The sequence below is a fragment of the Bombina bombina genome, chromosome 4 (genome assembly GCF_027579735.1).
Source record: "Bombina bombina isolate aBomBom1 chromosome 4, aBomBom1.pri, whole genome shotgun sequence".
Taxonomy (NCBI): Eukaryota; Metazoa; Chordata; class Amphibia; order Anura; family Bombinatoridae; genus Bombina; species Bombina bombina.
This window is the reverse complement of record NC_069502.1, coordinates 35003264-35027464: the sequence shown is the minus strand read 5'-3', so window position 1 is coordinate 35027464 and position 24201 is coordinate 35003264. Positions and strand designations below refer to the sequence as shown.

The window sequence follows — 24201 nt, the reverse complement described above, 5'->3', positions numbered from 1 at the left end:
GGTCTCAGCAAAGCAGATACCTGGGACTGTATAGGGGTTAAATGTAAAAACGGCTCCGGTTCCGTTATTTTGAGGGTTAAAGCTTTCAAATTTGGTGTGCAATATTTTTAAGGCTTTAAGTTACTGTGGTGAAATTTTGGTGAATTTTGAACAATTCCTTCATACTTTTTCACATATTCAGTAATAAAGTGTGTTCAGTTTAAAATTTAAAGGGACAGAAACGGTTTTATTGTAAAACGTTTTTTGTGCTTTGTTGACAAGTTTAAGCCTGTTTAACATGTCTGAACCATCAGATAACGATGTTCTATATGTATGAAAGCCAATGTGTCTCCCCATTTAAATATATGTGATATATTTGGGTCATAAAGTCCAAACAAAGTAGGGATAATAATGCCATAGATAGGATATTGCCCAAGATGATTCCTCTAATGAGGGGAGTAAGCATGGTACTGCATCATCCCCTTCTGTGTCTACACCAGTTTTGCCCACACAAGAGGCCCCTAGTACATCTAGTGCGCCAATACTTATTACCTTACAACAATTAATGGCTGTAATGGATAATTCTATTGCATGCATTTTTTCCAAAATGCCTACTTATCAGAGAAAGCGTGATTGCTCTGTTTTAAACACTGAAGAGCAAAAGGACGCTGATGATATCTGTTCTGACATACCCTCACACCTATCTGAAGGGGCCAGGAGGGAGGTTTTGTCTGAGGGAGAAATTTCAGATTCAGGGAAAATTTCTCAACAAGCAGAACCTGATATTGTAACTTTTAAATTTAAATTACAACATCTCCACGCACTACTTAAGGAGGTATTATCTACTCTGGATGATTGTGACAATTTGGTCATTCCAGAGAAATTAGGTAAGATGGACAAGTTCCTAGAGGTTCCGGTGCCCCCCGATGTTTTTCCTATACCCAAGCGGGTGGCGGACATAGTAAATAAGGAGTGGGAAAGGCCCGGCATACCTTTTGTCCTCCCCCTATATTTAAGAAATTATTTCCTATAGTCGACCCCAGAAAGGACTTATAGCATACAGTCCCCAAGGTCGAGGGGGGCGGTTTCTACTCTAAACAAACGCACTTCTATTCCTATAGAAGATAGTTGTGCTTTCAAGATCCTATGGATTAAAGGTTAGAGGGTTTGCTTAAAAAGATGTTTGTTCAGCAAGGTTACCTTCTACAACCAATTTCATGCATTGTTCCTGTCACTACAGCTGCGTGTTTCTGGTTCGAAGAACTAGAAAAGTCGCTCAATAAAGAATCTTCGTACGAGGAGGTTTTGGACAGAGTTCAAGCTCTTAAATTGGCTAACTCTTTTATTTTAGATGCCGCTTTGCAATTAGCTAGATTAGCGGCGAATAATTCAGGGTTTGCTATCGTGGCGCGCAGAGCGCTTTTGCTTAACATCCCTTTCAAGGGTAAAACACTGTTTGGCCCTGACTTGAAAGAGATTATTTCAGACATCACTGGGGGAAAGGGCCACGCCCTTCCTCTGGATAGGTCTTTTAAGACTAAAAATAAGCCAAATTTTCGTCCCTTTCGCAGAAACGGACCAGCCTCAAATTCTACACCCTCTAAGCAAGAGGGTAATACTTCTCAAACCAAGCCAGCCTGGAGGCCGATGCAAGGCTGGAACAAGGGTAAGCAGGCCAAGTCACCTGCCACTGCTACCAAAACAGCATGAAGTGTTGGCCCCCGATCTGGGAAGGATCTGGTGGGGGGCAGATTTTCTCTCTTTGCTCAGGCTGGGGCAAGAGATGTTCAGGATCCTTGGGCGCTAGAAATAGTTTCTCAAGGTTATCTCCTGGAATTCAGGGAACTACCCCCAAGGGGAAGGTTCCACGGGTCTCAATTATCTTCGAACAGGCATTCTTACACTGTGTAGAAGACCTGTTAAGCATGGGAGTGATTCATCCTGTTCCATTAGGAGAACAAGGGATGGGTTTTTACTCCAACCTGTTCATAATTCCCAAAGAAGAGGGAACATTCAGACCTATTTTAGATCTCAAGATTCTAAACAAGTTTCTAAGGGTTTCATCGTTCAAAATGGAAACCATTCGAACGATCCTTCCTACCATCCAGGAAGGTCAATTCATGACCACGGTGGACTTAAAGGATGCGTACCTACGTATTCCTATCCACAAGGAACATTTTCGGTTCCTAAGGTTCGCCTTTCTGGACAAGCATTACCAGTTTGTGGCACTTCCATTCGGATTAGCCACTGCTCCAAGGATTTTCACAAGGGTACTAGGGTCCCTTCTAGCGGTGCTAAGATCAAGGGGCATTTCAGTAGTACCTTACTTGGACGACATCCTGATTCAAGTGTCGTCTCTGTCAAAAGCAAGGGCTCATACGGACATTGTCCTAGCCTTTCTCAGATCTCACAGGTGGAAAGTGAACATAGAAAAAAGTTCTCTGTCCCCGTCAACAAGAGTTCCCTTCTTGGGAACAATAATAGTTTCCTTAGAAATGAAGGTTTTTCTGACAGAGGCCAGAAAATCAAAACTTCTAAGCTCTTGTCAGGTACTTCATTCTGTTCTTCTTCCTTCCATAGCGCAGTGCATGGAAGTAATAGGTTTGATGGTTGCGGCAATGGACATAGTTCCTTTTGCACGAATTCATCTAAGACCATTACACCTGTGCATGCTCAGACAGTGGAATGGGGATTATACAGACTTGTCTCCGACGATACAAGTAGATCAAATAACCAGAGATTCACTCCGTTGGTGGCTGACCCTGGACAACCTGTCACAGGGAATGAGCTTCCGCAGACCAGAGTAGGTCATTGTCACGACCGACGCCAGTCTGGTGGGTTGGGGCGCGGTCTGGGAACCCCTGAAAGCTCAGGGTCTATGGTTTCGGGAAGACTCTCTTCTCCCGATAAACATAATGGAACTGAGAGCGATATTCAATGTTCTCAAGGCTTGGCCTCGACTAGCAAAGGCCAAATTCATAAGGTTTCAATCAGACATCATGACGACTGTTACATATATCAACCATCAGGGGGTAACAAGGAGTTCCCTGGCGATGGAGGAGCATCCGGGGGAGTGGGAACTCCATCTGGAAATCTTTGCCCAAATAACTCAATTATGGGGCATTCCAGACATGGTTCTGATGGTCTCTCGTCAGAACTTCATGGTCCCTTGTTACGGGTCCAAATCCAGGGATCCCAAGGCGACTCTATTGGATACAATAGTAGCACCTTGGATCTTCAACCTAGCTTATGTATTCCCACCGTTTCCTCTCATTCCCAGGCTGGTAGCCAGGATCAATCTGGAGAGGGCTTCGGTGATCTTGATAGTTCCTGTGTGGCCACGCAGGACTTGGTATGCAGACCTGGTGAATGTGTCATCGGCTCCACCATGGAAGCTACCTTTGAGACAGGACCTTCTTATTCAGGGTCCATTCGAACATCCGAATCTGGTTTTCCTCCAACTGACTGCTTGGAGTTTGAACGCTTGATTTTATCAAAGCGTGGGTTTTCAGATTCTGTAATAGATACTCTTATTCAGGCTAGAAAGCCTGTAACTAGAAAAATTTACCATAATATATGGAAAAAATATATCTGTTGGTGTGAATCTAAAGGATTCCCATGGAACAAGATAAAAATTCCTAAGATTCTTTCCTTTCTACAAGAAGGTTTGGAGAAAGGATTTTCTGCGAGTTCTCTAAAGGGGCAGATCTCTGCTTTATCTGTTTTACTTCACAAAAGGCTGGCAGCTGTGCCAGACGTTTAAGCGTTTGTTCAGGCTCTGGTTAGAATCAAGCCTGTTTACAGACCTTTGACTCTTCCCTGGAGTCTTAATCTAGTTCTTTCAGTTCTTCAAGGGGTTCCGTTTGAACCCTTACATTCCGTAGATATTAAGTTATTATCTTGGAAAGTTTTGTTTTAGGTTGCAATTTCTTCTGCTAGAAGAGTTTCTGAGTTATCTGCTCTGCAGTGTTCTCCGCCCTATCTGGTCCATGCAGATAAGGTGGTTTTACGTACTGAGCCTGGTTTTCTTCCGAAGGTTGTTTCCAACAAAAATATTAACCAGGAGATAGTTGTACCTTCTTTGTGTCCGAATCCAGTTTCATAGAAGGAACGTTTGTTACACAATTTGGACGTTGTCCGTGCTCTAAAATTCTATTTAGAGGCTACTGAAGATTTTAGACAAACATCTTCTTTGTTTGTTGTTTATTCTGGTTAAAGGAGAGGTAAAAAAGCAACTTCTACCTCTCTTTCCTTTTGGTTTAAAAGCATCATCAGATTGGCTTTTGAGACGGCCGGACGGCAGCCTCCTGAAAGTATCACAGCTCACTCCACTAGGGCTGTGGCTTCCACATGGGCCTTCAAGAATGAGGTTCCTGTTGACCAAATTTTTTAAATTATATACTTTTGCTTCTTCTGAGGCTTTTTTTGGGAGAAAGGTTTTGCAAGCCGTGGTGCCTTCCGTTTGGGTGACCTGATTTGCTCCCTCCCTTCATCCGTGTCCTAAAGCTTTGGTATTGGTTCCCACAAGTAAGGATGACGCCGTGGACCGGACACACCTATGTTGGAGAAAACAGAATTTATGCTTACCTGATAAATTACTTTCTCCAACGGTGTGTCCGGTCCACGGCCCGCCCTGGTTTTTTAATCAGGTCTGATTAATTATTTTCTCTAACTACAGTCACCACGTTACCATATGGTTTCTCCTATATATATTTCCTCCTTTCCGTCGGTCGAATGACTGGGGTAGGCGGAGCCTAGGAGGGACTATATGGCCAGCTTTGCTGGGCTCTTTGCCATTTCCTGTTGGGGAGGAGAATATCCCACAAGTAAGGATGACGCCGTGGACCGGACACACCGTTGGAGAAAGTAATTTATCAGGTAAGCATAAATTCTGTTTTTGTGCTTTGTTGACAAGTTTAAGCCTGTTTAACATGTCTGTACCTTCAGATAAGCTATGTTCTATATGTATGAAAGCCAATGTGTCTCCCCATTTAAATTTATGTGATAATTGTGCCATAGCGTCCAAACAAAGTAAGGACAGTAATGCCACAGATAATGATATTGCCCAAGATGATTCCTCAAATGAGGGGAGTAAACATGATACTACATCATCCCCTACTGTGTCTACACCAGTTTTGCCCATACAGGAGGCCCCTAGTACATCTAGTGCGCCAATACTTATTACCATGCAACAATTAACGGCTGTAATGGATAACTCCATAGCAAATCTTTTATCCAAAATGCCTACTTATCAGAGAAAGCGCGATTGCTCTGTTTTAAACACTGAAGAGCAAGAGGGCGCTGATGATAATTGTTCTGACATACCCTCACACCAATCTGAAGGGGCCATGAGGGAGGTTTTGTCTGATAGAGAAATCTCAGATTCAGGAAAAATTTCTCATCAAGCTGAACCTGATGTTGTGACATTTAAATTTAAATTAGAACATCTCCGCGCACTGCTTAAGGAGGTGTTATCTACTCTGCATGATTGTGACAATTTGGTCATTCCAGAGAAATTATGTAAGATGGACAAGTTCCTAGAGGTTCCGGTGCCCCCCGACGCTTTTCCTATACCCAAGCGGGTGGCGGACATAGTAAATAAAGAGTGGGAAAAGCCCGGCATACCTTTTGTTCCCCCCCCCCCCCTATATTTAAGAAATTATTTCCTATAGTCGACCCCAGAAAGGACTTATGACAGACAGTCCCCAAGGTCGAGGGGGCAGTTTCTACTCTAAACAAACGCACTACTATTCCTATCGAAGATAGTTGTGCTTTTAAAGATCCTATGGATAAAAAATTAGAAGGTTTTCTTAAAAAGATTTTTGTACAGCAAGGTTACCTTCTACAACCAATTTCATGCATTGTTCCTGTCACTACGGCAGCGTGTTTCTGGTTCGAGGAACTAGAAAAGTCGCTCAGTAGAGAAACTCCATATGAGGAGGTTATGGACAGAGCTCACGCACTTAAATTGGCTAACTCTTTTGTTTTAGATGCCGCTTTGCAATTAGCTAGATTAGCGGCGAAAAATTCAGGGTTTGCTATCGTGGCGCGCAGAGCGCTTTGGCTAAAGTCTTGGTCAGCGGATGTGTCTTCCAAGACAAAATTGCTTAACATCCCTTTCAAAGGTAAAACATTATTTGGACCAGAATTGAAAGAGATTATTTCAGACATCACTGGGGGAAAGGGCCACGCCCTCCCACAGGATAGGTCTTTTAAGGCTAAAAATAAGCCTAATTTTCGTCCCTTTCGCAGAAACGGACCAGCCTCTTAATTCTGCATCCTCTAAGCAAGAGGGTAATGCCTCACAACCCAAACCAGCCTGGAAACCAATGCAAGGCTGGAACAAGGGTAAGCAGGCCAAGAAGCCTACCACTGCTACCAAAACAGCATGAAGGGATAGCCCCCGATCCGGGACCGGATCTAGTGGGGGGCAGACTCTCTCTCTTTGCTCAGGCTTGTGCAAGAGATGTTCAGGATCCTTGGGCGCTAGAAATAGTTTCTCAAGGTTATCTCCTGGAATTCAAGGAACTACCCCCAAGGGGGAGGTTCCACAGGTTTCACTTATCCTCAAACCAAATAAAGAGACAGGCATTCTTACATTGTGTAGAAGACCTGTTAAAGATGGGAGTGATGCATCCAGTTCCAATAAGAGAACAAGGAATGGGATTTTATTCCAATCTGTTCATAGTTCCCAAAAAAGAGGGAACATTCAGACCAATTTTGGATTTGAAGATCCTAAACAAATTTCTCAGGGTACCATCGTTCAAAATGGAAACTATTTGAACGATCCTACCCACCATCCAGGAAAGTCAATTTATGACTACCGTGGATTTAAAGGATGCATACCTACATATTCCTATCCACAAGGAACATCATCAGTTCCTAAGGTTCGCTTTTCTGGACAAGCATTACCAGTTTGTGGCACTTCCATTCGGATTAGCCACTGCTCCAAGGATTTTCACAAAGGTACTAGGGTCCCTTCTAGCGGTTCTAAGACCAAGGGGCATTGCAGTAGTACCTTACTTGGACGACATCCTAATTCAAGCGTCGTCCCTGTCAAAAGCAAAGGCTCATACGGACATCGTCCTAGCCTTTCTCAGATCTCACGGATGGAAGGTGAACAAAGAAAAAAGGTCTCTGTCCCCGTCGACAAGAGTTCCCTTCTTGGGAACAATAATAGATTCCTTAGAAATGAGGATTTTTCTGACAGAGGTCAGAAAATCAAAACTTCTAAGCTCTTGTCAAGTACTTCATTCTGTTCCTCGTCCTTCCATAGCGCAGTGCATGGAAGTAATAGGATTGATGTTTGCAACAATGGACATAGTTCCTTTTGCACAAATTCATCTAAGACCATTACAACTGTGCATGCTCAAACAGTGGAATGGGGATTATACAGACTTGTCTCCGATGATTCAAGTAGATCAAAAGACCAGAGATTCACTCCGTTGGTGGCTGACCCTGGACAATCTATCCCAGGGAATGAGCTTCCGCAGACCAGAGTGGGTCATTGTCACGACCGACGCCAGTCAAGTGGGCTGGGGCGTGGTCTGGGAATCCCTGAAAGCTCAGGGTCTATGGTCTCGGGAAGAGTCTCTTCTCCCGATAAACATTCTGGAACTGAGAGCGATATTCAATGCTCTCAGAGCTTGGCCTCAACTAGCAAAGGCCAAATTCATAAGGTTCCAATCAGACAACATGACGACCGTTGCATATATCAATCATCAGGGGGGAACAAGGAGTTCCCTGGCGATGAAAGAAGTGACCAAAATAATTCAATGGGCGGAGGATCACTCCTGCCACTTGTCTGCGATCCACATCCCAGGAGTGGAAAATTGGGAAGCGGATTTTCTGAGTCGTCAGACATTCCATCCGGGGGAGTGGGAACTCCATCCGGAAATCTTTGCCCAAATAACTCAATTATGGGGCATTCCAGACATGGATCTGATGACGTCTCGTCAGAACTTCAAGGTTCCTTGCTACGGGTCCAGATCCAGGGATCCCAAGGCGACCCTAGTAGATGCACTAGTAGCACCTTGGACCTTCAACCTAGCTTATGTATTCCCACTGTTTCCTCTCATTCCCAGGCTGGTAGCCAGGATCAATCAGGAGAGGGCCTCGGTGATCTTGATAGCTCCTGCGTGGCCACGCAGGACTTGGTATGCAGACCTGGTGAATATGTCATCGGCTCCACCATGGAAGCTACCTTTGAGACAGGACCTTCTTGTTCAGGGTCCATTCGAACATCCGAATCTGGTTTCCCTCCAACTGACGGCTTGGAGATTGAACGCTTAATTTTATCAAAGCGTGGGTTTTCAGATTCTGTAATAGATACTCTGATTCAGGCTAGAAAATATGGAAAAAATATATCTGTTGGTGTGAATCCAAAGGATTCCCATGGAACAAGATAAAAATTCCTAAGATTCTATCCTTTCTACAAGAAGGTTTGGAGAAAGGATTATCTGCAAGTTCCCTAAAGGGACAGATCTCTGCTTTATCTGTCTTACTACACAAAAGACTGGCAGCTGTGCCAGATGTTCAAGCATTTGTTCAGGCTCTGGTTAGGATCAAGCCTGTTTACAGACCTTTGACTCCTCCCTGGAGTCTAAATCTAGTTCTTTCAGTTCTTCAAGGGGTTCCGTTTGAACCTTTACATTCCATAGATATTACTATCTTGGAAAGTTTAGTTTTTGGTTGCTATTTCTTCTGCTAGAAGAGTTTCAGAGTTATCTGCTCTGCAGTGTTCTCCGCCCTATCTGGTGTTCCATGCAGATAAGGTGGTTTTGCGTACTAAGCCTGGTTTTCTTCCGAAAGTTGTTTCTAACAAAAATATTAACCAGGAGATAGTTGTACCTTCTTTGTGTCCGAATCCAGTTTCAAAGAAGGAACGTTTGTTACACAATTTGGACGTTGTCCGTGCTCTAAAGTTCTATTTAGAGGCTACTAAAGATTTCAGACTAACATCTTCCTTGTTTGTTGTTTATTCTGGTAAAAGGAGAGGTCAAAAAGCGACTGCTACCTCTCTTTCCTTTTGGCTTAAAAGCATTATCTGATTGGCTTATGAGACTGCCGGACGGCAGCCTCCTGAAAGAATCACAGCTCACTCCACTAGGGCTGTGGCTTCCACATGGGCCTTCAAGAACGAGGCTTCTGTTGACCAGATATGTAAGGCAGCAACTTGGTCTTCACTGCACACTTTTGCCAAATTTTACAAATTTGATACTTTTGCTTCTTCGGAGGCTATTTTTGGGAGAAAGGTTTTGCAAGCTGTGGTGCCTTCCGTTTAGGTAACCTGATTTGCTCCCTCCCTTCATCCGTGTCCTAAAGCTTTGGTATTGGTTCCCACAAGTAAGGATGACGCCGTGGACCGGACACACCAATGTTGGAGAAAACAGAATTTATGCTTACCTGATAAATTACTTTCTCCAACGGTGTGTCCGGTCCACGGCCCGCCCTGGTTTTTTAATCAGGTCTGATGAATTATTTTCTCTAACTACAGTCACCACGGTACCATATGGTTTCTCCTATATATATTTCCTCCTGTCCGTCGGTCGAATGACTGGGGTGGGCGGAGCCTAGGAGGGACTATATGGCCAGCTTTGCTGGGACTCTTTGCCATTTCCTGTTGGGGAAGAGAATATCCCACAAGTAAGGATGACGCTGTGGACCAGACACACCGTTGGAGAAAGTAATTTATCAGGTAAGCATAAATTCTGTTTTTTTAATGTAAAAAAGTGTGCCACGGCAAAAAAAAGGTTGCAAATCACTGCCATAGAGGATAGTCGTGCTTTCAAAGATTCTATGGACAAGAAGTTAGAGGGTCTACTTAAGAAGATTTATGTTCATCAGGGTCTGCAATGGCAGCCAGCTGCGTGCATTGCTACCGTCACTAGTGCTGCGGCATATTGGTTTGATGCACTGAGTCTCTCAGGACTGAGACTTCCTTGGAGGAGATCCAAGACAGGATAAAGGGTCTGAAGCTTGCTAATGCCTTTATTATGGACGCTTCCATTCAAATTATTAAACCAGGAGCTAAGATTTCGGGTTTCTCTATTCTAGCCCACAGAGCTTTATGGTTAAAACCTTGGTCTGCGGATGTTTCCTCCAAGTCTAAGCTTCTGGCTATTCCTTACAAGGGCAAGACCTTGTTTGGACCTGGCCTATCGGAAATTATCTCTGATATCACGGGATCTTCTCCCTCAAGATAAGAGAAACAAACAGAAAGGACGACAGAGTAATTTTCATTCCTTTCGAAATTTCAAAGAAAATTCTTCATCTTCCTCCTCTAAGCAGGAACAATCCAAACCTGCATGGAGACCTAACCAGTCTTGGACTAAGGGAAAGCAATCCAAGAAGCCTGCTATTGAATCCAAGACAGCATGAAGGGCATGCCCCCGATCTGGGACCGGATCTTGTAGGGGGCAGACTTTCCTTCTTCGCTCAGGTTTGGGTTCAGGATGTTCAGGATCCCTGGGCAATAGAGATTGTGTCCCAGGGATACAAACTAGGGTTCAAAAGTTTCCCTCCCAGAGGCAGGTTTCTACTTTCAAGATAATCTGCAAACCAGACAAAGAGAGAGGCATTCTTACATTGTGTAAGAGACCTCTCCGCCCTGGGAGTGATTGTTCCTGATCCAGCGCTGGAACAGGGTCAGTGTTTTTATTCCAATCTGTTCGTGGTTCCCAAAAAGGAGGGAACCTTCAGACCAATTTTAGACCTCAAGAGTCTAAACAAATTTCTAAGGGTTCTGTCCTTCAAGATGGAATCTATTTGTTGTGGATTTAAAGGACGCATACCTACATGTTCCTATTCACAGGGATCATCACAAGTTCCTAAGGTTTGCCTTCCAGGACAAACACTTCCAGTTCGTGGCTCTTTCAGCCTGGCCACTGCTCCCAGAATTTTCACAAAGGTTCTGGGGTCTCTGTTGGCGGTACTTCGGTCAAGGGCATTTGGGTGGCGCATTATCTGGAGGACATTCTAGTCCAGGTGTCAACCTTTCAACAAGCAAGATCCCACACCGACATAGTGTTATCTTTCCTGAAAACTCACGGGTGGAAGGTAAATTTGGAAAAGAGTTCCCTAGTTCCAGACACAAGAGTCACCTTCTTGGGAATCATAGATTCCCTGTCTATGAAGATTTTTCTGACAGAAGTCAGGAAATCAAAGATTATCGATACTTCTAGTTCTTCAGTCCACTCCTCGGCCGTCAGTGGCTCAGAGCATGGAGTTAATCGGGCTGATGGTGGCAGCAATGGACATCATCCCGTTTGCTCGCTTCCATCTCAGACCTCTGCAGTTAAGCATGCTCAGGCAATGGAACGGAGATTATGCAGACTTGTCTCCTTTAATAACTCTGGACCAGGGACTCTCTTCAATGGTGGTTGTCTCTGGATCATCTCTCCCAGGGAACCTGCTTTCGCACACCATCTTGGGTGATTGTGACAACAGACGCCAGCCTTCTAGGGTGGGGAGCAGTCTGGGGCTCCCTAAAGGCTCAGGGAGTTTGGACTCAGTCAGAGTCTGTTCTTCCTATAAACATTCTGGAGCTGAGAGCGATCTACAATGCTCTTCTGGCCTGGCCTCAGTTAGTCACGGTCCAGTTTATCAGATTCCAGTCAGACAACATAATTTCAGTGGCTTACATCAATCATCAGGGAGGAACGAGGAGTTCCGTAGCGATGACAGAGGTAACCAAGATAATTCAGTGGGCGGAGGCCCATTCTTGCTGTCTGTCGGCAATTCACATCCCAGGGGAGGACAACTGGGAGGCAGACTTCCTGAGCAGGCAGACATTTCATCCGGGGGAGGGGGAACTCCATCCGGAAGTGTTCTCCGACCTGATTCTCAAGTGGGGTCAGCCGGAATTGTATCTCATGGCATCTCGTTAGAATGCCAAGCTCCCGAGATACGGGTCGAGGTCCAGGGACCCCAACGCGGAACTGATAGATGCTCTGGCAGTCCCTTGGACCTTCAGTCTAGCATACCTATTTCCTCCGTTTTCTCTTCTTCCTCGGGTAATTGCTCGAATCAAACAGGAAAGGGCTTCAGTGATTCTCATAGCTCCGACCTGGCCTCGCAGGATTTGGTATGCGGATCTGGTGGAGATGGCATCTCTGCCACCTTGGAGACTCCCGTTGAGGAAGGACCTTCTGATTCAGGGGCCCTTCCTTCACCCAAATCTAGTTTCTATGAAGCGGATTGCTTGAAGATTGAACGCTTAATTTTATCCAAGCGGGGGTTTTCTGAATCGGTTATAGAGACCATGATTCAGGCTCGTAAGCCTGTAACTAGGAGGATTTACCATAAAATTTGGCGTAAATATCTCTATTGGTGTGAATCCAAGGGCTACTTATGGAGTATAGTTAGGATTCCTAGATTTTTATCTTTTCTTCAAGAGGGTTTGGAGAAAGGTTTATTGACGAGTTCCCTAAAGGGTCAAATCTCTGCCTTATCTATTTTGTTAGACAAACGTCTGGCGGACGTCCCAGATGTACAATAATTTTATCAGGCCTTGGTCAGGATAAGGCCTGTGTTTAAACCAGATTCTACTCCATGGAGTCTTAATTTAGTTCTCAAAGTTCTTCAAGGGGCTCAGTTTGAGCCTATGCATTCCTTAGATATTATGTTGTTATCTTGGAAAGTTTTATTTCTTGTTGCTATTTTTTCGACTCGTAGAGTGGCTGAGCTCACAGGATTGCAGTACGAATCTCCTTACCTTATTTTCCATTCAGATAAGGTAGTTTTACATACTAAATTAGGATTTCTTTCTAAGGTTGTTTCTGATCTGAACATTAATCAGGAGATTGTTGTTCCTCCTTTGTGTCCTAATCCTTCTTCTCAGAAAGAACGACTTCTGCACAATTTAGACATGGTCCGTGCTTTAATGTTTTACCTACAGGCGACCTACAGTCTTCTTCTTTGTTTGTGATTTTCTCAGGAAAACGTAAGGGACAGAAAGCTACTTCTCTTTCTTTTTGGCTGAAGAGTATCATACGTTTTGCATATGAGACTGCTGGACAGCAGCCTCCTCAGAGGGTTACGGCTCATTCCACGAGGGCTGTGGCTTCCTCATGGGCATTCAAAAATGAGGCTTCTGTGGAACAGATTTCCAAGGCTGCAACTTGGTCCTCTCTTCACACTTTTTCAAAGTTTTACAAATTTGACACTTTTGCCTTGGTTGAGGCCGCTTTTGGGAGAAAGGTTCTTCAAGCAGAGGTGCCTTCCGTTTAGGTTCCCTGTCTTGTCCCTCACAAATCATATATGTACTCTAGCTTGGGTATTGGATCCCATTAGTAATTAAGATGATCCGTGGACTCATTGTGTCTTTAAAAAGAAAAGAAAATGTATGCTTACCTGATAAATTTATTTCTTTTTTGACGCGATGAGTCCACGGCCTGCCCTGTTCTTGTAGACAGGTTGTTGGTTATTATAAACTTCAGACACCTCTGCACCTTGGTTTTTCCTTTCTTTCCTTAACTTCGGTCTAATGACTGGAGTGGGAGGGAAGGGAGAAGCTATTTAACAGCTTTGCTGTGGTGCTCTTTGCTGCCTCCTGTTGACCAGGAGATGAATATCCCATTAGTAATTAAGATGATCCGTAGACTCATCGTGTCAAAAAAGGTAATACATTTACCAGGTAAGCATAAATTTCCTTTTTTTTTAATAGTTTTTGTTTAAAAACGGGCACTGATTCATGAAAGTTGACATTCACTTTAATCCTTTTTGATCTCACTTACTTGGCTATACATTAAAATGAGGTATGTGTGAGGTGGGAGGGTTTATATAGAGCTCTTGGGGTTTGGGAATCTTTGCCTCCACCTAGCAGTAGAGAAGTAATTCCCATGAGTAAGAGATTGTGGACTCTCACCATCATGAAAGAAAGGAATTTTTCAGGTAAATATAAATTATGTTGTTTATGCATTGTTATCCTCACTGTTCTCTCTGTTACCCTCAGGCAAAGTCTTTGCTACTGACTTGTATTGACCGTTACATTCATGAGAAGATACACCTGGCCGCTCAAGCCATCTCCAAGTCTGCAGCTGAGAAAATCAGCGAGGATGACGTTATACTTGTCTATGGATTGTACGTACAGTGCGCTTAGAATGAGCTTGCACTGTGTGTGTAGACCAGAGTGTGCTTGGTTAGAATACTCACTGATCAGGTAGAAGCTGAGAAAAACAAGGAAATTCAAACGTAAAACACTTACGTCCCCATTGTTCATGCCCGTGCAACGGAAAAAAGATGGTAGCTCCCCACCAAGGAACTTTTTAGCATTAAAATGATCACAGAGATTAAGAGATCGCTGAAATAAGAATGCACCCTACTTTTTCAGCATTTTTGTTAGAACTTTCCTATACAGTGATTTGCAGCCAAGGGGTTAATGGTGCTCAAACCAAGAACTTCCACTAAATGCATATGCACTTTTAATTTATTGTAGGTTTAAGATGTTCAAAATAGTCATAAAAGTAATAATAGAATTGGCAAAATCACCATTAAATGCATTTGCTATCTTAGATCACTATAACTTCTGAAATCACTCAAAGATTTACATTATGCCAAATCATTTGTTTATATCAATATAAAACATTTGATAGTTTATATTGCCATTGAAACCCCTTTTACAGATGTATTATTAAATTAGCCTGTTTTTCTTCTTAATATAAGGAGAGTCCACAGCTTAATTCCTTACTGTTGGGAAATAATTAACCTGGCCACCAGGAGGAGGCAAAGACACCCCAGCCAAAGGCTTAAATACCTCTACCACTTCCCTCATATCCCAGTCATTCTTTGCCTTTCATCACAGGAGGTTGGCAGAGAAGTGTCAGAAGATTCAGAGTAGTTCCTTAGGAAGGGTATCTGCCCTTCAATATGGGACTGGAGTTTTAAGTAGTCTTGTCAGCCTCTCAGTGAGAGCATTGATGAAAGTTAGAGTCTGGAGATGCAGGGAGAGTCTTTCTGCGAACCCATCCAGACTGCCTGCTAACAGCTCCTAAGCAATCAGTGTTGAAGAGTTTCACTGCCTGCTTGTTTTCTCACTCAAGTCTATGTCAAGATCAATGCTTCAAGACTGTCACACTTGAGAGGCTGTGTTGCTTTTCCACAGCATGGATTCTGGTTGGATCGTTTAATTTTTTACATATGTTGAAAACGCTAGAAGACAGGGTCACAGTGTGGCTCCTTTTATCTTAATAGAATCATGGGTAAATATCTCCTGAGGGGGATTATTGAACAGTGGGGATTAATCAAATGTGATGCTTTGATTGTATGCTGCTTTATGTGTGAGATTAATTGGGCTGATAGACAGTTCGTTATGAGGCTGGAACGCACAGGTTTTTACTTTAACTTTGAACGCTGCGCTTTTTCTCATAGCAGGGGCGGACCTGCCTTGTGCACCATGTGACCGGGAGTTGTCTCGCTTTCGTTTCCTCTTTCCTGACCGAGCTGGCTGTCGGAGAAGTCGCTTTTTCTCTGTATTGTCTGGGTCTAGGAGGTGGTGAGTGCCCCAGCTATTGGTAGTATAAAGGTGCCATTTTTTGAGAAATAAAAAAAGATTATTTTATTTTCTGTGTCCTACTGTCATTAGCTGAAACTGTGGAGGATTCTGAGATACTAGAGGGTACTCCCTCTATTCCAAATAGTTATACCTGTTTATATTGTGAGGAGGCCTTGGTATGCCCACCCTCTCAACTATGTTCCACATGCCTTGAACACGTCATAAGTCTAAGAAGGTTAACCCCTTCAGTACCACTGAGCCGTCCACCTCTGAGGACTCGCCGTCCCATGAGGTACATACCCATCAGTCATCTAATACACACGCAGCTTCCCGTAGCACGCCTGATCCTCCATCTGGAGGGAGCCTTTTACCATCAGACTTTACCGCACAGTTAAAAATGGCGGTGTCTAATGCCCTCAGTGCTTTACTTCGCCCTGCTAAACGCAAGCGAAAGGTTAAACATAGCTCTCCTGCCCAGGGGTCATCATGTGATTTATTGGATTTATCTGTTTTCACTTAGTTATCCGAGGATGGGTCACGCTCTGAGGCTTCAGAGAGTGAACTTTTTGGGTCGGAGTCTGCTGCCTCTAAGGCTCCTGCTGCAGAGGAACCAGCCTTTAGATTTAAGATTGAACACTTATTTTTTCTTATAAAGGAGGTCCTGTCTACCTTAGAAGTTCCAGGGGCCAAGCTGCCTGATGAACCTTTGATTCCTAAATTAGACAGAGTGTACGAGGACAGCGTAGTGCTGTTAACTTTTCCTGTGCCTGTAAAGATGACGAACATTCTTAAGAACGAATCGGACAGAATTGGATCTTCCTTTTCCCCTTCTTCTTCCTTTAAGAAATTGTTCCCGGTCCCGGACTCTCGATTGGAGTTGTGGGGTTCCGTCCCTAAGGTGGATGGCGCTATCGCCACGCTTGCCAAGCGAACTACTATCCCGCTTGAGGATAGTTCGCCTTTCAGTGAGCCAATGGATAAGAAGATGGAAACTCTTCTAAGAAAGATGTTTCAACATACGGGATAGTTGTTTCAACCGGCAGCGGATGCTGCCTCGGTTGCTGGAGCAGCTACCTACTGGTGCGATTTGTTCGAGGTGGAGGGTCCCGTTATCCAGGAAAGAATTAAAGCATTGAGAATTGCTAATTCTTTTTTCTGTGATGTAAACATGCAGATTATTCGCCTAAATGCTAAGGTGTCTGGTTTTTCGGTTCAGACTCGTCGGGCTCTCTGGCTGAAGTCCTGGCCTGCGGACATGACTTCTAAGTCTAGACTTCTCTCCCTCCTTTTTAAGGGAAAGATTTTATTTGATCCAGGCCTGGACTCCTTTATCTCCACAGTTACAGGGGCCAAGGGTGCTTTCCTACCGCAGGATAAAAAGAACAAGTCTAAGGGACAAAGTTCTAATTTTCATTCCTCTTGTTCTGATAAATACCAACGTCAGCAGCCCTCCGCTAAGTCCAAGCAAACCAAGAGTACTTGGAAGCTGGCTCAGTCCTGCAATAAGTCCAAGCAGAGCAAGAAGCCAGCCGAGACTAAATTGGCATGAAGGGATGGCCCCCGATCCCACGCTGGATCGTGTAGGGGGCAGACTGTTGCTCTTTTCAGAAGCTTGGTTCAGGGACGTGCAGGATCCATGGGTCCTGGAGGTCATAGCTCAGGGATACAGGATAGGTTTCAAGTCTTATCCACCAAGGTCAAATTTTTCTCCTCTCAAAGCTGTCTTCCAGACCAGAAAAGAGGGAAGCCTTTCAGGGGTGTGTGCGGGATCTGTCCTGATTAGGGGTCATTGTCCCGGTTCCTATCGCAGAAACAGGTTTGGGATACTATTCAAACCTTTTCGTGAGCCCAAAGAAGGAGGGAATTTTTCGCCCGATTCTGGACCTAAAGTGCTTAAACAAATTACTAAACACCCCATTGTTCAAGATGGAGACGATAAGGTCCATCCTTCCCTTAGTTCAGGAAGGACAGTTCATGACCACTATAGATTTGTGTTCCTGGATCAGCACTTCCAGTTCCTTGCACTTCCGTTTGGTTTAGCTACTGCTCTAAGAATTTTTATGAAGGTTCTAAGGGCTCTTCTAGCCGTTGCCAGAACCGGGGGTATAGCAGTAGTTCCCTACTTGGGAACTACATCTTTTCGTCTGGCGGAGGACCATTCAGAATCTCTTCTCTCTCTTCTTCAATCTCATGGAGGGAAGATAAATATAGAAAAGTGTTCTTATTCCAAGTTCCAGGGTAGATTTCCTGGGTACTATAATAGACTCCATATCCATGAGGATATTTCTAACAGACCAGAGACGTTGCAAGCCTGCTTCGGCATGTCTTGCCCTCCGGACCTCCTTAAGGCCCTCTGTGGCTCAGTGTATGGAGATAATTGGTCTTATGGTGTCCAATATGTACATTATTCCCTTTGCCAGGTTCCGTCTCAGACCGCTGCAACTGTGCATGCTGAGGCAGTAGAACAGTGATCATTCGGATATGTCTCAACAGATCTCTCTGGACAACCGGTCAAGATAATCGCTCTCTTGGTGACTCTGTCCAGATCATCCTTTTTAAGACCATCTAGGGAGATTGTGACTATGGAGCTGTTTGGGGTGCCAAAAAGGCACAGGGCCTGTGGTTTCAGGAGGAACACTCCCTCCCGATCCACATTCTGGAACTTCAAGCAATATTCAATGCTTTGAAGGCTTGGCCCCTTCTTGGTTCGTTCCAGTTTATCAGATTCCAATCAGACAATATAACCTCAGTGGCTTACATCAACCATCAAGGGGGAACAAGAAGCTCCCTAGCAATGAGGGAGGGTATCTTGAATTCTGGAGTGAGCGGAGGCCCACAGCTGTTCGCTGTCAAGGTCCTTTGGTTCATAAAAATCTAGATTCTCTTAGACTGAGAGTGATTGATACTCTCATTCAAGCTTTTAAGCCGGTTACTCGTCGCATCTATCATAAGGTGTGGAGAACCTACTTATTCTTGTGTGAAGAGCGTGGATTTTCCTGGCACAAAGTTAAGGTTGCCAGGATCCTATTGTTTCTCCAGGATGGACTGGAGAAGGGCCTTTCTGCCAGTTCCCTAAGGGGACAGAGCCTTTAATGCACAAGAGGCTCTCAGAGCTTCCTGATGTACAGTCCTTTGTTAAGACTCTGATTAGGATCAGACCTGTGTTTAGATCTAGGGCTCCTTCTTGGAATCTAAGTCTTGTTCTTAAAGTGTTGCAACGAGCTCCGTTTGAGCCTATGAATGAAAATGACATTAAATAGTTGTACTGGAAGGTTCTTTTTCTATTGGCTATAGCTTCGGCGCACAGAGTATCTGAGATTGCCGCCTTGCAATGTGAGCCTCCTTATCTGGTGTTCCATTCTGATAAGGTTGTCCTACGTACTAAGTTAGGTTTTTTTCCTAAGGTTGTGTCAGACCGCATCATCAATCAAGAGATTGTGGTTCCTTCCTTGTGTCCAAATCTTTCTTCTGCGACGCAACGTTTGCTTCATAATCTGGACGTGGTTCGCGCCTTGAAGTTCTACCTTCAGGCTACTAAGAATTTTAGATAAACTTCGTCTTTGTTTGTTGTCTATTCTGGGAAGCATAAGGGACAGAAGCTCTCTTCGACTTCCTTATCTTTTTGGTTAAGGAGTGTTATGCGCTTTGCTTATGAGACAGCGGGACACAAACCTCCTCAGAGGATTACGACTCATTCTACTAGGTCTTCTTCTAAGGCCTTTAAGAACAAGGCCTCTATGGATCAGATTTGTAAGGCGGCTACCTGGTCCTCCTTACATACTTTTTCTACATTTTACAAGTTTGATGTTTTTGCTTCGGCTGAAGCAGCTTTTGGGAGAAAGGTTTTGCAGGCTGTGGTGCCCTCAGATTTGGGTCCGCCTCTCTTTTTGTCCCTCCCGTTATCATTCAATGTCCTGAAGAGCTTGGGTATAAGTTTACCAACAGTTATGAATGATGCTGTGGACTCTCCTTATATTAAGAAGGATAGCATAAATTATGCTTACCAGATAATTTAATTTCCTTCTGTATAAGGAGAGTCCACGGCCCCTGCCCGTGTTCTCCGATGGGCAGCCCTCTAAATTATATTTTTCTTCTGGCACCATTTATACCCTGATATTTGTCCTACTGTTCCTTGTTCCCTTGGCAAAATGACTGGGGTATGGGGGAAGTGGGAGAGGTATTTAAGCCTTTGGCTGTATTGTGTCTGCCGCCTCCTGGTGGCCAGGTTCAGTATTTCCCAACAGTAAGGAATGATGCCGTGGACTTTCCTTATACAGAAGGAAATTAAATTATCTGGTAAGCATAATTAGTTTTTTTTATTATGTGCACACAAGGCCTAGATTCCTGTCCACCACAAGTCCCAAATTTCTGTGCACTTGAATGTACTTGCCTATATTTTGCATTACAATCTTACAATGTTCTAATCAATCAGTAAACTAAATTTTGGTCTTATGTTTGTTTTTGTTTTTTTGCAACTTCTACAAGCATAAAAAAACACTTTTTACATCTCTGTGCTGAACTTACAGAATATGCTTTGTGTTGTGCCGACTGCTTACCTTTGCTGCTTAGTTGCTGTGTGATTGTTCTGAAACAAAAGATTATTTGTACTGGGTAAAACTGTATAAATAACACCGAACCTCTTTCAGCTCATCGCTGGTAACTTGCATACTGCGTGATGCTCGCAAGAATGGAAAAACATTCCGTGTGATTGTAGCTGACAGCCGACCGCGTCTAGAGGGGCGAGAGACCTTGCGCCGACTTGTGAGCTGCGGCATCCATTGCACTTACATAATGATAACTGCAGTCTCGTACATCCTGCCGGAGGTGAGGGAAAGTTAGAGGTGGGAAAGGGAGGGAAGTGTTAAGAGGATTAAAAAAGAATGACTGATGTTTACGGGAAAAATCAGAAAAAACAAACTAAGTAAAGATTGGGGTGGGAATGGTTAAGAAAAGCAGAGTGAGAGTCCTTGGATGGGAAAGTGAGAGGTGGAGGATGATTAGATGAGATAGATGTAGTAGTTGGACAAGTTGGGGGCATTGGGTGGGTGTCAAGCGAAAATTAGAAAAATAATATTGGTGGAGGATAGAACATCTTTGAGGCAGGAGGAGGAAATTAGCTTCTGTATAGAGGAGACAAGAGTAACTCATGAACAGTAGAGGTCATATGGGTGGATTCAGGAAGAACTTACTTTTAGAAGTCTACATTTACAATTGCCTTCTGTTCCCACAGGTCTCTAAGGTGTTCCTTGGGGCACATGCCCTGCTGGCAAACGGATATGTCATGTCCAGGGTGGGCACCTCACAGATTGCACTGGTTGCTAAGGCTCACAACGTGCCCGTGCTGGTGTGCTGTGAGACGTACAAGTTCTGTGAGAAGGTTCAGACCGATTCCTTTGTGTCTAATGAGCTGGGTAAGAAGCACACAACAGGTCTGAGTGTCCCGCTGTGCTTACATGAAGGTTTTGTGTGTGTGATGGCTTCAGAAGATATCTACCATGTGACAAAACAAACCTCTTTCTGCATTGTCCTATCCATGTGTTTGGCAGTGAGCTCTTGACAGCATTATATTGTGCAGAGGCTGTAGAAGCAAATTATCTGGTGGACTTAAAAGACCAGTAAACAGTATAATTGCATAATCAACAAATACATGATAAAAAGACAATACAATAGCACTTAGAAAATAATCTACTACTCATTTGAATTTCAGACTGACAAATTCCAAAAGCTATGTCTATTTCCACTCCCCCTGTGTTATGTGACAGCCATCGACCAATCACCAATGCATATACGTATATTCTGTGAAGTCTTTCACATGCTCAGTAGGAGCTGGTGACTCAAAAAAGTGTAAATATAAAAAAGACTGTGCACAATTTGTTAATGGAATTAAATTAAAAAGTTGTTTAAAATTAATGCTCTATCTGAATCATGAAAGTTTAATTTTGTCTTGAGTATCCCTTTAAGGAGGCCTTAAATTATTTACATGAATAAAAGTAAGCCCAGGACTTTAGTTCAGCTTGTGCATAGGCTCGGTGCCTAGTGCTAGTTGCTATTAAACTTCTAGGCTTCCTTGATAACTGGTTGCTGCTCAATGCCATGCATATGCATAAAACAAATGGCTTACAAAGACCATCAGAAATGTCTACAAGAGATACTAGAGATGCAAAAGAGAACAAAGTACATTTAAGTCTCTTAAAATTGCATGTTTTATCTGAAAGTTTAATTTGTTTGGAACCGTAGTAGTATCTGATGCTTGCAGTACCATTAGATCCTAACTAGGTTAGTATAGAATATATTGTAACTCGTGTGCTCCTCCACAGATGATCCCGATGACCTGATAGTTACACGGAAGGGTAAGTGTCCATTAAAGGATTGGGAGAAGAAGAAATCACTACGACTTTTGAATTTGGTATATGATGTCACACCTCCTGACTTAGTGGACTTGGTGATCACGGACCTTGGTATGATCCCCTGCACTTCTGTACCGGTGGTTCTTCGAGTCAAAAGTGGAGAGCAATAGCTGCTGGGAAGACAAAGTTAATTTGGGACTTAGATCTTAAATAAACTTTCCTTGATCTCATTGGGATTTGATGGATTTCTGTGTGTCTGTGGCTCACTCTCTCCAGAGCTGCGGCATTGTGGGTAGCCGACCTCTGCGACTTTGTCCTTTTACGATTAGCCATGTTGTTAAATGAATATTTGCTTCAGGTTCCCCTTCCTGCTTTACAGATATCTGTATATGGTGGGATCTGAATAGCAAACCCATTGGGGTTTTCATGTCTTTATTATGAAACAGTGGTCTGCAACCCCCCACAGTCTGTAAGTTTGCCCCATTCAGTTTACAGCTGAGTTAATAGAGCAAACCTGAAATTAACTGCCCTCCCACACCCCTTAGGGAATCCACTGAATATTATTTATAGACGAGATAACTTTATATACATTGAAACAAAATGTTTCACATTGTTTTACAAAAAGTAGCAACAGCAGCAATCAGCTTGATTTATTTTATGCTAAATTTTATTTAAAATATAATTCCACCAGTCATTTACATACCACATGGGCAGTAAACACTGCAGTTTTGCAATAAATTTACATATTACATGATGGTTTGGATTTACACCTTGTTTGCTGCGATTGATTTCAGTATCCCAAGCCTACTCACCATTTGCCTTATTTAGAAGAAGACACCTAAACCTGTTTCTGCAGTAGACAAAACTAGCCAACGTTCATGTTTTCTGTTTTAGCAAAACTTGCTGAGACAGATTTGTGGCAGGGTTAGGTTTGTAAAGGCTGCCATGCGTGAGTTGAGATTTTTTTAGACTTACATTAGAGGAAGATGGAGGAAAATGAATAATGAAAGCATATTACAAACTTGTACTGTGCATAATTAAACATTTTATATTACAATCTCAAGGTGTTTACTGGCTATTTACAAGTATTATTACAGCACGAAACCAGAGGGACTTGTAACAGATTAATACATCAAGTAACACAGAGACAAACTAACCAGTACAATCACAATGTAGATAGAAGTCACTGCTTGGGCTGCTATTAAGGAGACCCATCAACCATCGGTATATTCTTTATAATACCTATTCCGTGGTATCATTTCTGTCCACATTGTGTGATGGGATTTTATTTAACTGGGTTTCCTGTGCAGAATTGATGTGATTATGGGTCAGTCTTACACCCTCATGTGAGATATTACCAGCTCAGCACCTTTTCATATAGTTTCACCACATCTGACCAATCTTGCAGCGTTTCACATCTGCAGGATGATGCAGCGCTACAGTAGATCATATCGCTTCCATAAGTCCTGTAAATAGTATCCCACTTGTGCTAAAGGTTGTCTGAGACATATGCAGGGCTACAGTAGATGATATGAGTCCCATAAGTACTGTAAATAGTATCCCTCTTGTGCTAAAGTTTGTCTGAGACACCTGCAGGATGATGCAGGGCTACAGTAGATCATATGAGTCCCATAAGTACTGTAAATAGTATCCCTCTTGTGCTAAAGGTTGTCTGAGACATCTGCAGGATGATGCAGGGCTACAGTAGATGATACGAGTCCTGTAAATAGTATCCCACTTGTGCTAAAGGTTGTCTGAGACATATGCAGGGCTACAGTAGATCATATCACTTCCATAAGTACTGTAAATAGTATCCCTCTTGTGCTAAAGGTTGTCTGAGACATCTGCAAGATGATGCAGGGCTACAGTAGATGATACGAGTCCTGTAAATAGTATCCCTCTTGTGTTAAAGGTTGTCTGAGACATCTGCAGGATGATGCAGGGCTACAGTAGATCATATCACTTCCATAAGTACTATAAATAGTATCCCACTTGTGCTAAAGGTTGTCTGAGACATCTGCAGGATGATACAGGGCTACAGTAGATCATATGAGTTCCATTAGTCCTGTAAATAGTATCCCACTTCTGCTAAAGGTTGTCTGAGACATCTGCAGGATGATGCAGGGCTACAGTAGATGATACGAGTCCTGTAAATAGTATCCCTCTTGTGTTAAAGGTTGTCTGAGACATATGCAGGGCTACAGTAGATGATATGAGTCCCATAAGTCCTGTAAATAGTATCCCACTTGTGCTAAAGGTTGTCTGAGACATATGCAGGGCTACAGTAGATGATATGAGTCCCATAAGTACTGTAAATAGTATCCCTCTTGTGCTAAAGGTTGTCTGAGACACCTGCAGGATGATGCAGGGCTACAGTAGATG

At 43.4% G+C, this 24201-nt stretch overlaps 1 protein-coding gene across 2 annotated transcripts in view; it reads left to right on the top strand.

Moving 5' to 3' along the window:
* EIF2B4 (eukaryotic translation initiation factor 2B subunit delta) overlaps positions 1–22876 on the top strand; it is a gene marked incomplete at its 5' end in the record, with an annotated part of 164327 nt that extends 141451 nt beyond the window's left edge. For both annotated transcript variants that reach the window (XM_053709460.1, XM_053709459.1), the window contains 4 exon segments: positions 13934–14061; positions 20119–20296; positions 20703–20883; positions 21790–22876. In XM_053709460.1, the coding sequence (XP_053565435.1) occupies positions 13934–14061; positions 20119–20296; positions 20703–20883; positions 21790–21989 (687 nt within the window).
* Between the last annotated feature and the right edge of the window lie 1325 nt (positions 22877–24201).